The sequence below is a fragment of the Populus alba genome, chromosome 8 (assembly GCF_005239225.2).
Source record: "Populus alba chromosome 8, ASM523922v2, whole genome shotgun sequence".
Lineage (NCBI taxonomy): Eukaryota > Viridiplantae > Streptophyta > Magnoliopsida > Malpighiales > Salicaceae > Populus > Populus alba.
Window position 1 is genome coordinate 378,833 of NC_133291.1, and position 15,497 is coordinate 394,329.

General features: G+C 35.6%; 3 protein-coding genes across 3 annotated transcripts; 1 reads left to right on the forward strand and 2 right to left on the reverse strand.

The window, feature by feature from the left end:
* Window positions 1–878: 878 nt before the first annotated feature.
* On the reverse strand, window positions 879–4,133 carry LOC118045076 (D-3-phosphoglycerate dehydrogenase 2, chloroplastic). Its single transcript, XM_035053598.2, has 4 exons — window positions 3,366–4,133; window positions 2,256–2,632; window positions 2,045–2,155; window positions 879–1,950 (listed from the first exon to the last, which is right to left on the reverse strand). The coding sequence occupies exons 1-4, from the start codon at window positions 4,021–4,023 to the stop codon at window positions 1,183–1,185; spliced, it is 1,914 nt and encodes a 637-aa protein (XP_034909489.1). The 5' UTR covers window positions 4,024–4,133; the 3' UTR covers window positions 879–1,182.
* A 3,730-nt stretch (window positions 4,134–7,863) lies between these two features.
* On the reverse strand, window positions 7,864–10,765 carry LOC118045144 ((R)-mandelonitrile lyase-like). Its single transcript, XM_035053698.2, has 3 exons — window positions 10,539–10,765; window positions 8,454–9,972; window positions 7,864–8,367 (listed from the first exon to the last, which is right to left on the reverse strand). Exons 1-3 carry the CDS (start codon window positions 10,630–10,632, stop codon window positions 8,322–8,324), a joined length of 1,659 nt encoding a protein of 552 aa, XP_034909589.1. The 5' UTR covers window positions 10,633–10,765; the 3' UTR covers window positions 7,864–8,321.
* An 869-nt stretch (window positions 10,766–11,634) lies between these two features.
* LOC118045075 (DNA-dependent metalloprotease WSS1) lies at window positions 11,635–14,519 on the forward strand. The gene is made up of 4 exons (XM_035053597.2): window positions 11,635–12,026; window positions 12,121–12,316; window positions 13,383–13,841; window positions 14,096–14,519. The coding sequence occupies exons 1-4, from the start codon at window positions 11,872–11,874 to the stop codon at window positions 14,270–14,272; spliced, it is 987 nt and encodes a 328-aa protein (XP_034909488.1). The 5' UTR covers window positions 11,635–11,871; the 3' UTR covers window positions 14,273–14,519.
* Window positions 14,520–15,497: the final 978 nt, after the last annotated feature.

Genomic DNA, 15,497 nt, shown 5'->3' on the forward strand with positions numbered 1-15,497 from the left:
AAAGAATGCAATTCCCGGAAGATTGTTGATGATAATTTTGTTGGTTGGGATTGGGTTCTGATTAATCTTCTTCTCCTCATGGCAGAATTTGGATTCTTTGGAGAAGTACTGTCAAAGGGATAGCATTGCAGGAGCAATGTCAGTTCATTCACTGTCAAGTGTTTGATGTTGTCGGTTCTTATTTTTGCAATCTATTAGTCATTTATGGTACTAATGATTCAGCTGAAAGAAGTTAAGTTTTAGCAGTATTGATTCTCCGTGCCCCTCCATGAGTAATCTCCCATGGCTTCTGGTTGGTGACTTCAAAGTCGTTAGAAGCTTTGAGGAATCAGCTTCTGATTCTGACTATTCAAGAGCAGGGATGGAGGCCTTTGATACTTGTATTACTAATACAGAGTTGATTGATCACCACCCTAGTACTGGCTTTTACTACAACTGGTCGAATACGCAAGCAAATAACCCCGCGATTAAAAGGCCTGATAGGGTTCTTATTAATCATCACTGGAGTACGGTTTTCCCCAACGGCAATGCTCAGTTTCTTCACCCTGGCGTCTCTGATCATGCCCCTAGTCTGGTTAAGACCCGGTGCAGCTGACTTCCAAACCTAAACCATTTAGGTTTTTTAATTTCTGGACCAATCGTGATCACTTTGTTGGGGGTGTTTGGAGGAAGAATGTTTTTGGCTGGTCTATGTTCCGGGTTTGGCACATGCTCAAGGATCTTAAACAGTGAGAGGATATGGAAGCTTCATTTTGGAACAATCCCAATCTCAGGTTTAATATTGTGGAACAAACAAAAGACATGTTCACCTAGTTTTTTATGCACTGAAAACTACAAATTGGGATGATCACCAGGAAAAAAGAAAGAAAGAAAGAAGAAACTCACCAAGCAGAATTGTCTAGAATTAGCAAATTTTGTAGAATACAAGCAAAATAATATGCAGGTCCTGAAACCAACAACAGCAAAAAATCACTTCTTCCCTTCTATTTCCTCTTGATAAAGGGGAGAAGATGAGCAAACACCACTAGGACGCTTGTATACAACTATAGATGGGTAAACATGGAGAGGCAGAGCTGATTTCCCTTTTCTGGTAACCAGTTTTTATTTTATTCTGAATAACCTTCAGGCATCCTCGAAAACAGTAACACTGGATTCCAAACAGAGCAGTTGTGTTCGATTTCTCTATAGCTTGAGGAACACAAACTCTTCGATGGCTTGTACTTCACCAATTTTTTTGAGAGTTTCCTGGTTGGGCTCTTCATCCACCCCAATTGCCATAATGGCCTTTCTCCTCTGAACAGTTCTCCCCACGCTCATGAAGCTCACGTTTACATTTTGCTCGCCAAGTATGTTTCCAACCTGACCAATCATCCCAGGCTGATCAACCTGCCTGCAAAGAATGAGATTGCCTTCCAGGCTGACATCAACGCTGAATGATCCTACCCGAGTCAAATGGGGTTTACCATATTTCACTCTACCCTCGATGCTTATGTCTCCACCTTCTGAAACACCACTTCCAAATTTGGAATCCACATCGGATAGTTGTACCTGGATTGAGTGAATTGGGAACTCGGGGGATGTGTCGACAACCACACGTTCTTCGCTAATGCGGAGGCCTTTTTGCTTGGCTGTGAAGTCTGCGTTGACAAGGTTGATAAACGAGTCTGATATTGGTTCAATGATGCCTTTTGTGATCATGGCTCGGAGAAGTCTTGTGTCCAAGTCATCTGGGTCTCGAGATGATCTGTAAACCACCTTCGCAGACTTGATTCCACTACCTCCAGCCACCAGCTGTACCGCCAGCCTACCTAGCTTCTCAGCTAGCACAACATAAGGAGCCAATTCTGACAAAACTTCAGCAGGAACCATAGGAGCATTCACGGCCGTAGCAGCAAGTTCCCCTTGCAAGGCTCCGACAACGGCTTCTGCTATTTCGATAGCTACACCTTCCTGATAATTGATAAATATGGCATTTTCAATGTGCTACAGATTGCAAGATATATCAGAATCGTCAATGGGTACTGCTAGTACACTATCTTCGTACCTGCGCTTCCTTTGTGCTGGCTCCAAGATGAGGTGTGACAGTGACTCTCTCATGCTGCACTAATTTGCTATCTTTTGGTGGAGGTTCCTCTGTGAAAACATCCAGTGCTGCCTGTTGGAGTTTACGATGTGCATAATAACATCAAACAAGATTAAAAAAAAAAAGGTAACAGCAAAATTAACCATTTACAATGAAGGATCACTGAAAATACCTGAGCAACTTTTCCACTATCAAGGGCCCTCACTAAAGCATCTTCATCAATAACTCCACCTCTAGCTACATTGATGATTCGAACTCCCGTCTTCACCTTTGCAAAAGTGTCGTCATTGAACACCTTTTCAGTGCTAGGAGTGAGTGGCATATGAAGAGAGATGAAATCAGCGGTGGAGATGGCCTGATCAAAAGACACCAACTCTACGCCAATGGCACGGGCCCTGTCAGCTGGGGCATATGGGTCATGGGCAATAACTTGCATTCCCAAACCTTTTGCTCGTCTAGCCACTTCAGACCCAACTTTCCCGAATCCCATCACAGCCAACGTCTTCCCAACTAAAGACACACCGACATACTTGTTCCTCTGCCATTTCCCTGTACAATTGCATCAATTTCTTTAGTCAACTAATCCTTGTGTTAATCAGGATTGTCATTATCGTTAACCAAACATACAGGTATAAATCCTTTTCACTTTTTCAATATCACAAATTAATTTCAACTTTCTTTTTATTGATCTAATCACGGACATGACTTTGTCAAAGCCATATAAGATAATCATCCATAGAATTATTGGTTAATATTCGACATGAACCATGAAAAAAATAATGCATAGCATGTGAGTGTACAAAGGCTAGGTGGGAGCAGCATAAGCATCCAATAATATTTCTCCTCTAGGAAACAAACAAATAGCGTATGCCTAACAAATCAAAGATCCAACAACCCACATGGAGAGAAAGAGGAAAACCGACCCCGCCATGTTTTTCATTAGCAACAGTACAGCTTAGAGATTTCCTGTAGCAGATAAACATTTCTATATAACGACAAGTACTATTCAAAGATTTTAAATTTCTTCATTGTCTTAATCAGATCTGAAGAAAATGACCAAGAAAGGACAAATTAGGTAGGTTCTTTAATTAATATATGGTCCCAGATATATAAATACTTGGTAGTTTTTTTATTATTGTAAAATTGTTTGACACCTAGATATATCAAGAAGGTTCAAGAAATTAATTAATTTTTAAAAGATTATTTCTTTGCAACAAAAAACTGGAAAGAAAGATACAATTAACTTGTGAAAAGAAAAGAAAAGAAAGTAAGATGTGTGTACCAGCTTTCATGGAGGCATCAGCCTGTGCAACATTTCTAGTCATGGCGGCAAGCAGGGCAATCCCATGTTCAGCAGCAGCAACAGTGTTGGCAGTTGGTGCATTGACCACCAAGCAACCAAGTTCTGTGGCAGCTTGTAGATCTACATTGTCAATGCCAACACCAGCCCTTCCTACAACCTTCAACCTCCCTTTAGCAGCCTCAAAAACCTGCCTGGTAACCTTAGTACCACTTCTAACGATCAATGCATCGCATGATGCAATTTTCTTGCAAAGATCTTCTTGTGAAAGATCATAAGAACAATCTACATCACCAAAGCTACGTAAAAGCTCAAGACCAGCTTCTCCAAGTTTCTCGGAGACCAAGATTGTTGGTTTTGTTTCTTGAGAATCTGCATCTTGCCCTCCAACCTTGGACACTCTTGATGTTTCAGCTGATTCTGTTGTTTTTGTAGCATTCTTGATGGATAAAGAACGGGATGAAGAAGGATGAGAATTCAAGAAAGAATTGCGTGAATGAGAGAGCTTTAGGGAGATTGGTGTGGGGGTGGTGTTACGGAGAAAGGAGAGAAGAGAGGATCTTGTTGATGGTTGTGAAGAGGAGGAGATGGTGGTGGTGAATGGAGGAGTTGAGATTGGTTTGGTAGAGGAAGAAGCCATGGTGGTAGGTGCGTGTGTTTTTTGTGTTCTTGGTTGTGGTTTTTCAAAGGGATTGTGTGCTCTGTGGTGAGAAGCTTTTGACTTCTTATAATAGAGATTTGGAATTCCAATTAAGAGTAAATCCTGTTTTAATTACTGAAAGAGAAGCCACGAAGGAAACTACCACAAAGAATTGAATCACAATTCTTGGACAGGAGTGAAGGGTCTCTCTTTTCTCGGATTCTTGGTCAAATGGCAAGAGTTGTAATATGGCTTAAATTGGAGGGTGTAGTCATGTAGATTCTTGTTCATTAGCAGGACATGGATGGTTATTATTTATTTTTATCCTTGGTTTTTTTTAATAATTAAGGTATTATTGAGATAATATTAAAACTAGTTTTCTTAAACTACTCATCAATCCAGAGACATTTGAAGAAGTTAGGTTGAAGATAACGAGGATAATATAAGAAATAAAATGAATTAAATCTTGTTTGTTTTAAAAATAAAATGAATTAAATATTTAAACATTATAATTAAATAAATTACAGTAAAGAAATGGAAATGGTTAAAAAACTCAAATCCTAAAGTCACAGAGCAAGGCACGTGCTCTTGATGTTTCTCACCTTTCTCCTCTCCCACTTGCCCTTTGTACCTTTCCATGGGGCCCTCCCTCTCCCATTATTGCATTCATAGCTATTACTCTCGAGTTTACGAGTGGGAAAGAGCATCATCTTGCCCCTCTTCTTCATTTTAATTATAAAAAGAGTAATAATAGTGTTATTAAAACTTCCTGGATCTACAAATCAATCTAATAATAAATTGCTTTATTCAAGACTTCATTTAAATTGGATTTTAAATTAGATTGATCTAATTAAATTTTGATAAGTTAACTCGAAACTGATCAATTTAATAAAATTCAATTTTTTTTTTTAAATAACAAAATAAACCTTGAACTAAATCTAATAACTTTGGTAATTAACACTACCTACTCAACGTTGTTTTCTAACTTGACACTAATTATATTTGGTGAGAGGTCCTGAACCACAATCTAGCAAGCATGATAAGCTATTAAACCTAACTTTAAATTATGTGTGTGTGCGCGTCTTTCATCAAGTGCACGGCATGGACCACACACTTCCCATTCCACACGTTATTCTATAGAAATTTGAAGTGCCAAGAGCATCTCCAGAGCATCTAGGGCCATTGTTATTTTTTTATTTTTATTTTTTTAATTGATTGGGCAAGCAGCAGTGGTGGCTCTATGGTACGGGGACTCCAGATTTGGCATCTTGATCATGTGCTGCAGAATGGTAACGGTTATTTTTCAAATAGTTTTTTGTATCGAAATACATGCAAATGATCCATCAGTACATCAAAACGATCCAAAAAGTATAAACCGTACTCAATTTTAGCAAAAAATGAATAAAATTTGATTGCAGGAAACGCAATACCAAACAGTTTCTTGGAAAGCATTCTCCTATATGCAATGAGAGATCGATACTTCTATAAAAAAAAATATTATTCTTATATCAGATTCTGAGACTGGCTAAAATAATTGGGTTGCCCGTGAATCACTTGAATAAAACTAAGTTAATTATTTTTGTTAAAACAATGACTTTTTGTTTTTTTCTTTTAAAAAAAAAACTTTGGTGTCTACCTCATTAAATTTAGTTAGGTTATTATTATTTTTTTTAACTTGAAATCTCGCTGGAGCCAAGCTTTAAATTACGAGTTTACTTCGCCAACCGCCAGGCAACAATAAGTCACTCGAAACCGGGTCCAAATCAAGAATCTCCATTCTTTCCTCAATAAAAAGCCTCCAGACACCCCTTCCTACGTGTGATTTTTATGTGACTGTCTTTAAATTTTAATATGTTTTTTTTAATTAAATTGATTAATCTTAAAACCTAGCGAGTTAGCTTTTTATTTAATTTGGATTTTTAATTAAATAGCGCAGAAAATAACTAAAATTAAATTAATTGATTTATAAGTTTAAATATAATCTTAATAATAGATAAAAATATGACCTAACTTTTTAAAAAAACTTTAAGATAATAAAATTTTAAAAAATTAAACATTAATCTAAAAATAAATATTTATTTGAAACAGTAATAATCCTATAAAAAGCAATAACAAAAGAAATCATACAATTTATCTTTCAATTAATCTAATATTGAATGAAAAGATTGAGAAAAGAATTAAAAAAAATCAAAGGATCAAAAACAAAAAAATAATTCATATTTGTCCAATAGGTAAATTCATCAAACTTGTGAACCAGAATACCCGGGCTAGCACACTAAATCTGTGAACTGGGTTGCGGACTTTAGCAGAATTGTAATTTGTTTTGTTTTTTAAACTATATTTTATTAACTATATGGTAAAAAAAAAATCGCTAAATCAAACACTAACTTAATACCCTGGAAAAAAAAATGTGGAAAAAACATGTTAAACTCGTTAAATCTATAAACCAGTTAAACTTGTGAAACTCGTGAACATGTACATGGATTTTATAAGTTTTAATAATATAGATTTTCTCTAAAACTATTTATTTTATTGCATGAGAAAGAAATTAAAGAGATAAAAAATCATGTGTGTATATATATATTCATCAAACTTGTAAATTAAGACAACTTATTACTATACTATTATCACTTTACTATTACTATCAATAGTATTGATACTATTATTATTGCTGTTATCTTTGTTTTTTAAGTACTTTTTTTTTTTTAAGCTCACCAATGTTATTTTGTTATGTATCAGAATGAGAAAGGGGCCATAAAACCTGTGGATAATTCTCGAATGACAACTAAATCAAATAAAAATGCAATTCTATCCTTCAAAAGACAGCAGTCTGAGAGTTTCTTGGGTAAAAAAATTAAAAAAAAAGATTAAAAACAAAAAAATAATTCATATCTATTCAATGGGTAAATTCATTAAATCTATGAACCAGGTTACCTAGGCTGGCATAGTAAATCCATGAAATACCAACTCAATACTAAGAGCATCTCAATGGAAAAGCTAAATGGATAGCCAAAAATAAAAATTAATATTTTGGTTTTTCTTTGCTTATTTTTTATATTCCAAGGAAAAAGCCAAACAAAATACTAAAATAGCTTTTTTTTTCCCCACAAATGCTATTTCTACGTATCTCTCAAAAAAGCCAAAACTAACAAAGTAAGGCCAATAAAAGAATAAACCAATTAAATCTAGTCATGTGAAAAAAAAAACATCAAAATCATTAAAAAAAATAAAACACTTATTTATTTCACTCTAATAGAATTGGTTTTTCAAATGGTTTTTTTCCATTGGAATATGCATGGTAAAAAAAGCTATATTTATACTATTTAAAATGCTATTTTATTAATTTACCTCTTTAAAATAACATCTTTCATTGAAGATGCTCTAAGATATAGAAAAAAAAAAAAACAAAAAAAAATTGTCAAACTTGTGAACATGTACATAGATATTATAAGTTTTAACAATATAGTTTTTCTCTAATACTATTTTTTTTTATTGCATGAAGAAGAAATTGAAGGAAAAATAATCATGTTCAATTATATATATATATATATATATATATATATATATATATATATATATATAAATAAAAAAGCTCATCAAACTCATAAATTAAGACAACTTATTATTATATTATTATAACTATTACTATTATTATCAATAGCATTGATATTATTATTATTGGTGTTGTTATCTTTATCATTATTAATAATTATTATTGTTATTATATAAATCAAAAGGTTAAGTGCATCATCAGAATGAGAAGGGAAAATAAAACCTATAAGACAACTAAATCAAATAAAAATACCATTCTATCCTTCAAAAGACAGCAGTCTAAAGGGCAAAATCATAATTATACTATTAGAATCGACAGTGTCCAAAAGCAAATCCACGCTCTTCTTTATTAAAATAGTCAAACAGTCAACCTTCCCTTGTATCACTGCATGCTTGTTCAAGTATGAAGGAGCATTATTACAGCCATCCATTAGTCGGTCAAAATCCCCTATAAGCAGCAAAGTACAGATATTTAAGTTAAAAACCAAAGAAAGCATAAACAAGAATCAGAAGAATTAAGAAGCTGATTTTTACTGCTGTGATTATACAAGATACGAAGATGATTATACAACAGTCAGTGGTTATGTCTTTCAGAAATCGTTTCCTCGCATGACACATATCAGCTTCCTCTGTGACTTAAGCTCTCAATACTGTGAAAAGTCGCCAAATTCCAAAAAGCTGGTTTAGTTGGTGAAAAGGGAAGCAAACCCCCAGGTAGATCAAAGACCTCAGCTCAGGAAAATGAATCAATTAAATTTCATCCGCTCTCTAATTATCTTTAGCCCAAGATATCTGTCAAAATAAACCAAAATAAGAGACTTTTATTAACAAACATCCCGAGGTAACTACTAAGAACAACGATAAAATCAAACAATGACCTCCCAAGCATCATCAAAGTGGCCTGAGGATTGGTCCCTGGTGACACAGTCAATGTTGAGCCATCAACAACTCGAAGTGCACCAACACCGATCAGGTGGTAATCACGATCCACCACCTTTCCCACAACACAGCCACCATGGTAATGCCATATGGTGCTAACAGTCCGGCGACAAAATTCAGCCATCTGAGTAAAATCAGAAAGGTCTACAGGCAATGCAGGCCCCACATACCGGAAATTTCGAGCTCCAAACCATCCCCGGAACATGAAGTCCTCCATGGACCTACTCCCAAGCACATCCCCAATCTTGCGTGTTCCATTCACACACCTTTCTACATCCACAGGATTGGAGAAGTAATTGAAGCGCACAATTGGATTCTCTCTAACATCCGTGGAAGCCAGCCTTAGGGACCCCGTTGAAAGTGGTCCAACTATTTTCTCCATAAGCGTGGCCACTGTCAGATATAAAGGTGAGATGGAAGGTGTCCTAAAGAAAACTGCATGTGAAGGGGATACAAAAGGGATAACTGTCGAAGCTGCTTCAAGATAGGCTCCCACCTCAGTAATACCAACCACCTGAATCAGTGAATTCTCCAGTGGCATTGGAGGCACGATGGAGATCCCATTGCGAGGATTATCATAGAGGTATTGCCCCACATATGGAAGATGGTAGGCCACTGGAATCCCCAAAGATGAAAGGTAGGACCTTGGACCAATGCCACTTATTAAGAGTAGCTGTGGACTCCCAATGGCACCTGCAGATAGCATCACTTCACCTTTTTCACGCACCATTGCATGGTGATACCTTCCTTTCTTATCACGGTAAACTACTCCAATAGCCGACAGCTGAGACCTTGAATGCTGAGAAGTGGATGCTAATAGGATTCTTTCCACACTTGCATGAACTGCAACTTGAATATTGGCTGCATTTGCATAGTCAAGAAGATCAGCAGCACCGTGTCTCCTCCCTGAACCATCAAAGGTAGAGCCTCCAATCTTTGTGCCAACCGCATGCTCCAAACTGAAACCAGCATATGGTTCAACCCCAGCCTCCAGAAGTCCATCTCTAACAGCAGATTGCCAGTTTCTAAGCTCTGGTCTAAACACAATTGCCTTCTCAACCCATTCATAGGCCTGATTCACAAAGTTGAGGTCCCATTCCACACCTGATTGCTGAAAGAAATCCGGGTCAGCTCGGCTATAAAATCCAGCATTGATGGCACTGCTGCCACCAAGAACCCGACCTCTTGCATTAGGGACACCATCCTCCGACGTGAAGGCTTGGGCAGGGGAATCGAAGGTATCCACATCATTTAGGGTTGACAGGAAGCCATCTTGACTCATCAAATTGTGTTTTCCAAAAGGAACACCGCCACGTTCAAGTAAAAGAACTCTATATGACTGCGACAATGTCGCTGCCAATGGGCAGCCAGTGGTGCCTCCTCCGACAACAATGTAATCATAGGAGTCCTCTGATGGAAATTCAGTGGCATTTAACACAAACTTGAGATAATTTGGGTCTGTGAAGACATTCAGGAAGCACCAAAAACCAGTATTAGACCTCCATTTCAATGTTGTATAAACAACGGACCATGAATCAATAACAGAAATGGAAACTTTGAATGAAGAAAGTTTTGATCATAAGTACGCCTAACGTGAAAGAATAAACACAGTTCATCAATGTATAATTGTAATCAATGCTAAAATTTCCAGTAATTTTCTTGCGTTGCATCAGCAGCCAACCAAATGGTCTTGAATTAAGGATTGAAAGACACCAGCATTGAAATGAACCTTAAACCATAAAACTAAAAACCAAAAATTTCTTTTCCAAGAAACATAAGGAAAAGACAAGCTTTTCACTAAAATTATTACTACTTACATTACAGCTTAACCAAGAAAGCAAGGCCTCTGTTTGGTTTCCGAGAAAAATAAGAGTAAAGAATCAAACTTTCTTCAATTTTAACCATTTTTTCTAGTTTTCTTGCATTTTATCAGAAAACAAAAGGGAAAAGAATCAAGATTACTACCAGTTTCGGTAATTAATAAAGAAACAAGGGAAACTTCCAACAAGTACAAAGGCACTGACCTGTTTGAGGGGTTGGTCTTGCGTGTGAAAAAAGTGAACAAAACAGCACCAAGAACACAATGTGTATCAAGAAAAAGCAAAAGGGTTTCTTCATTTTTGTGTTTTCTTGGTGTTTCTTGGATGAGAGAGGATTTTCTTGGCCTTCTTGAACGAGATAGAAAGGGAGGGAAAATGAGAACTAGAGAGAATGATAGTGTAATTTAGTTGGTGATTCAGTTAAGAGGAGAAAGTTATAGAGTGGTTTTAGGTCTATAGTTGCATACATTGGGGTGTATTTTAAGCAGTCTTATATGATGTTGATCATGTGGATTTATTCCTTAAAAAAAAAAACAATTTCTTATAATATCATTTTTTTTTATTGTCAAATTTCATTTTTATTTTTTTCTTTATTTTAATAAAATAAAATAAATAAGAAAAATCATAAATATTATTATTTATTATTGTTATTCTTAAGTTATTACAGTATTTTTACTTTGACTTTAATTAAGTTTGCTCGTATTATCATAGATATATTGTCTTTCAATATTTTTTTATTTATTATAATATCATATGTTGATTATGCTAGTTGTTTTTCTTCACTTATTTTTTTTTTCAATTATCAGGATTAAAAAATCAATTAAAACCTAAAAATGTGTTAATATTGGGTGTTTATTTTAATCATAACCAAGATTATCCATGTCTTTATTTTTCAAAAAATATTTTCTTTCTTTTTCTATATCAACTTAACCCTTTTTCGTTTAACCTAAACTGTGTGGCTTTTGCAAAGCAGCAAATTGTAATTTTTAAAAATAATATATAAAATAGATTGTAATATTAGAGTATTATTAAGGTGTTGTTTGAAATTGTGTTTTAAATTATGTTTTATGAAAATTTAATTTTTTTTTTACTTGAAATTAATTTTTATATATATTTTTAAATTATTTTGACTTGTTAATATTAATAATAATTTTTTTAAAAAAATATTTTGTTAATATATTTTTAAATAAAATATATTTTAAAAATTAACCACTCCCTCCCGTATTAACCATAAATAATTAAAACTACAATCACGGAAAAAAATCAAATTCACAGCGAAATTGGTGATCACCGACACTAAAACCATGACTGTTTTAGGCATTTCACACATAATCAAGATGTTTCCTTCCTCTGGTCTCCCTCTCCGATGGCTGTGGGCCTGTGGCAGATAATTAGAAAGAAAGGAGACGAAAGGTTGCTGACTAGAAGCCCAGGATTATGAAAAACCCAACTCTCATTGGCGCTCCCTCATCCCAATCAGCACCACCACTTACCTTTTGATCGAACCAGACTTCAAAGCACAATTTTACACAGAGACATGGATCTTAATGACCTCAACAAAGTATGGGAAATCAAGCCATTGAAAAAGATTGGAGAAGAAGATGCAAGGAAAGTCCTTGAAAGGGTAGCAAAACAAGTACAACCCATCATGAAAAAACGCAAATGGAAAGTCAAAATCTTGTCTGAATTCTGGTAACTGAGTAAAAGTTCAATCTTTCTGTGTTTCTGGGCTTGAAAGTTGATGCTTTTATCTGGGCTTTGATATTTTTTGTTGTTTATTATGCAGTCCTGCAAATCCAGCTCTTTTGGGGCTGAATATAGGAGGAGGTGCAGAGGTTAAATTGAGATTGAGGAGACCAAATAATGAGTGGGATTTCTTTCCTTATGAGCAAGTTCTTGATACTATGTTGCACGAGCTTTGCCACAATGAGTATGGACCTCATAATTCTGGTTTTTACAACCTTCTTGATGAAATTAGAAAGGTAAATTTCTTGTCTTGGTATGGAATTCATGCTCAATATGACATTTACATGTTTGGCTAATAGTTGATTGTTATTTAGTAGTGCAATGATTGCAAAGTCTGTAGTAATTCCATGTTTTGTTCCTTATCAAAATGCAGTTTCAATTGCATAATTGGCTGTTGAAGGTTATGCAATTTTGAGTTAGAGGCTTAGAGCATGACCATGACTATAAACTCGTGCATGATTAAATTACGCCAATTCAGCCCTAGTGATTCTACTTATTGGTAATGAGATAGTAATCTAGATTGAAGCATTTGTGGGGTGCCCCTATGCAAAAAAATTGTGATGGGAAGTGTCTAAAACATGAAGATAAACACTCGGTTGAAGTCGGATATCCAATCGATTAATAAGGTTATGTAAATAGAACAATGAGCAGCATATCAGTATTAGCAATCAGTCTACCAAGACTGTTTAACTTGTTTCTTCCTTCAGGAAGGAATGCAAAAATGTTTAATTCTTGTTTTTTCCTTTTCCTTTTCTTTTCAAAATAGCTGGAATCTATATCTAAGACCTGGTTTTCTTATGGATGAAGAACTTCCAGGAATAAAATTGTAACAAAAGCAGTGCATAATCCAGACTGTCCTGTCAAGTTTTAGAGATAATTTTAAGAAAACAAAGGTGATTTTGTGAGTGATGCCATGTGACAATCTATGATAGTGATGATTCACAGCATGCACGCTTTTCTTCTCGCATTTTTCGCTATATTAGAATCCTTGGAGTAGTTTGGTAGTGTGTGTCACTTTTTGTTTTTTAAAGTGTATTTTTGCTCGAAAATATAATAAAATAAATTTTTTTATTTTTAAAAAATTATTTTTAATATAAATTCATCAAAAGAATTTAAAAATATAAAATGTATATATATTTTTTAAGGGAAAAAAATCAAAAAATCATGGAACATGGTTGCACAGCAACCCCAAACAGCCCCAATCAAACCACCAGCTGTTTTCTTCATCCTTGCAGCTGCTAACAGTATATTTTTGTAGACATTTTTATTATCACGTAATACAATCTGTGTGTTTTTCTGTAGGAAAGCGAGGAACTGATGGCTAAAGGAATTACTGGAACTGGGGAAGGATTTGATCTACCTGGGAGACGGTTGGGTGGGTTCTCCCCTCAACCCCCTCTGTCATTTTTGCGCCAGTCTGCTTGGGCTGCTGCAGAGAACAGAGCACGTCGCGATGCTCTCATGCCATCAGGTCCTAAACGTGTAGGTGGTGACAGCAATATTAAGGCTGCGCTCAGCCCAATACAAGCTGCTGCCATGGCTGCAGAAAAGAGATTACAAGATGACTTGTGGTGTGGTTCCAAATCTCCGGGCAGTGTCGTTACTGTCAATGGAAATGTTGAACGTCCTGAAGGGTCGAGCACTTCCATAAGTTCCAAGGGCATAGCCACCCAAATTTCGCCTGGGACATCCATGAGTGCTCGGGAACCAATACATGATCATCCAACATGGCAGTGTAATACCTGTACTCTATTGAATCAGGTACAACTATTCAATAATTTTTCAGGCCTTTCTTTTCGATTGAAGGTCAGACTGCTGTGTTTTTTTTTAACTGCCTTTCATCAGGAACCTGCCCTTTAATAGTCAATATCTTTATTGCATTATGTCAAGCAGTGTTTTAAGAAACTTAAACTTCTCCAAACATAACCTCTATAGTGTTTGCGTGTGGTCAGCGTTTCTGCATGCATATCCATTTGAATTGCCATCTGAACTCTGAAGGGTTGATGTTATCGCAGTCAATGGCGCTGGTATGTGAAGCCTGTGGGACCCAAAGACATAAAGATGTTGCCAAGTTCAAGTCGTGGTCTTGCAAGTTCTGTACCTTAGAGAACACTGTGGAATTGGACAGGTGCATGGCTTGTGGAGAATGGAGATATTCATATGGCCCGCAGCGACCCTATATAGGCACTTGAGAAGCTAGAAAATAGGGCTAAGACATGCATCAGGATCTGTGCCAGGCTGTGTATAGTACATTCTCTACTGTTATATGTTTAACCTAATGCGCATAATTCTATGCATGTAGACGTAAAAGAGAACAGTGATTATATGGGATGATCGTATGTGAGCTGAATGGATGAAAATGATGATTTTGCTATAATGGTGGACCTGTCAAGGTGCACCAAGTTTTACATGAAACTTGGATTTCATTGTTATTGAGAACTTGCAGGTTTCACTGTTTGGTTGAGGTTGCAAATGATTTTCAACTGTTTGAGTCCCTAAGCTATCCTTCTCTGCAAGAGTCATTTCTGACCTAACTGTGTCGCTCAATACTGCCACTTGCACCCTTCAAAGTCAGAGCATTGCCTGGCAATCAATTTGGGGCAGGTTTGGGTGCTGTGTTCCTGCTTTGTCAACGAGGGAATGTCCACTTTTGAGGTAAACGTTGTGCAATTAGCATTCAAAATATAAAAGAAATTTTAAAATTGTAAAATATAACTTTTTTTATGTCACTGTTTGAAATTGTAGTATTTAATTAAATATTATATTTCTGAATCATAATATCAATTAAATTTAAAAAGAATTGATACGCTTATAAATAATAATATTTATTAAGTATCATGTTTTTGGAATATAACAAGAATATTATTTTAACAAAAACTTTAAATTTACTGTAATAATTTTTTTTAAAAAAACCATTCTTTACACGACTTGTGTGGGTGTGTGGTCAGCACAGTCGATCATGAACATACAAGTATCCATGTCAATTCTTAGACCACGTTTCTGTTATAAGCTGATATGATTGTCGCTTGATGACGTATTAATTTGTTGATAGTTGTTTCTGGGCACAATCAATGCAGAGAAGTTCATGTGTTTAAAGGAGTACGCATTTGACGATACAACTGGCTGTGTTTGGAAAGGTTTAATAATTGTTGTTTTTTGTGATTTAATATATGTTTGATTAAAAAACACCTGGGGAACACAAAACAAAGTAAAATTTAGTTTCTCGTGCGTAGAGGGAAATGAAATTGTTATGGCTGTCTTTACATAGATTCCAAGTGTGTAATCAAGCAGGGAGGAGGAATCAAAGCTGCGATGGTCAAATATAGCTTAGGGTAGATTTTGAAAAGGCAGAGACAAGATTCTCTGCTCTAATTAATTTTTTATTGGCAACAACAACGGCTTTCAATTCATTATAGT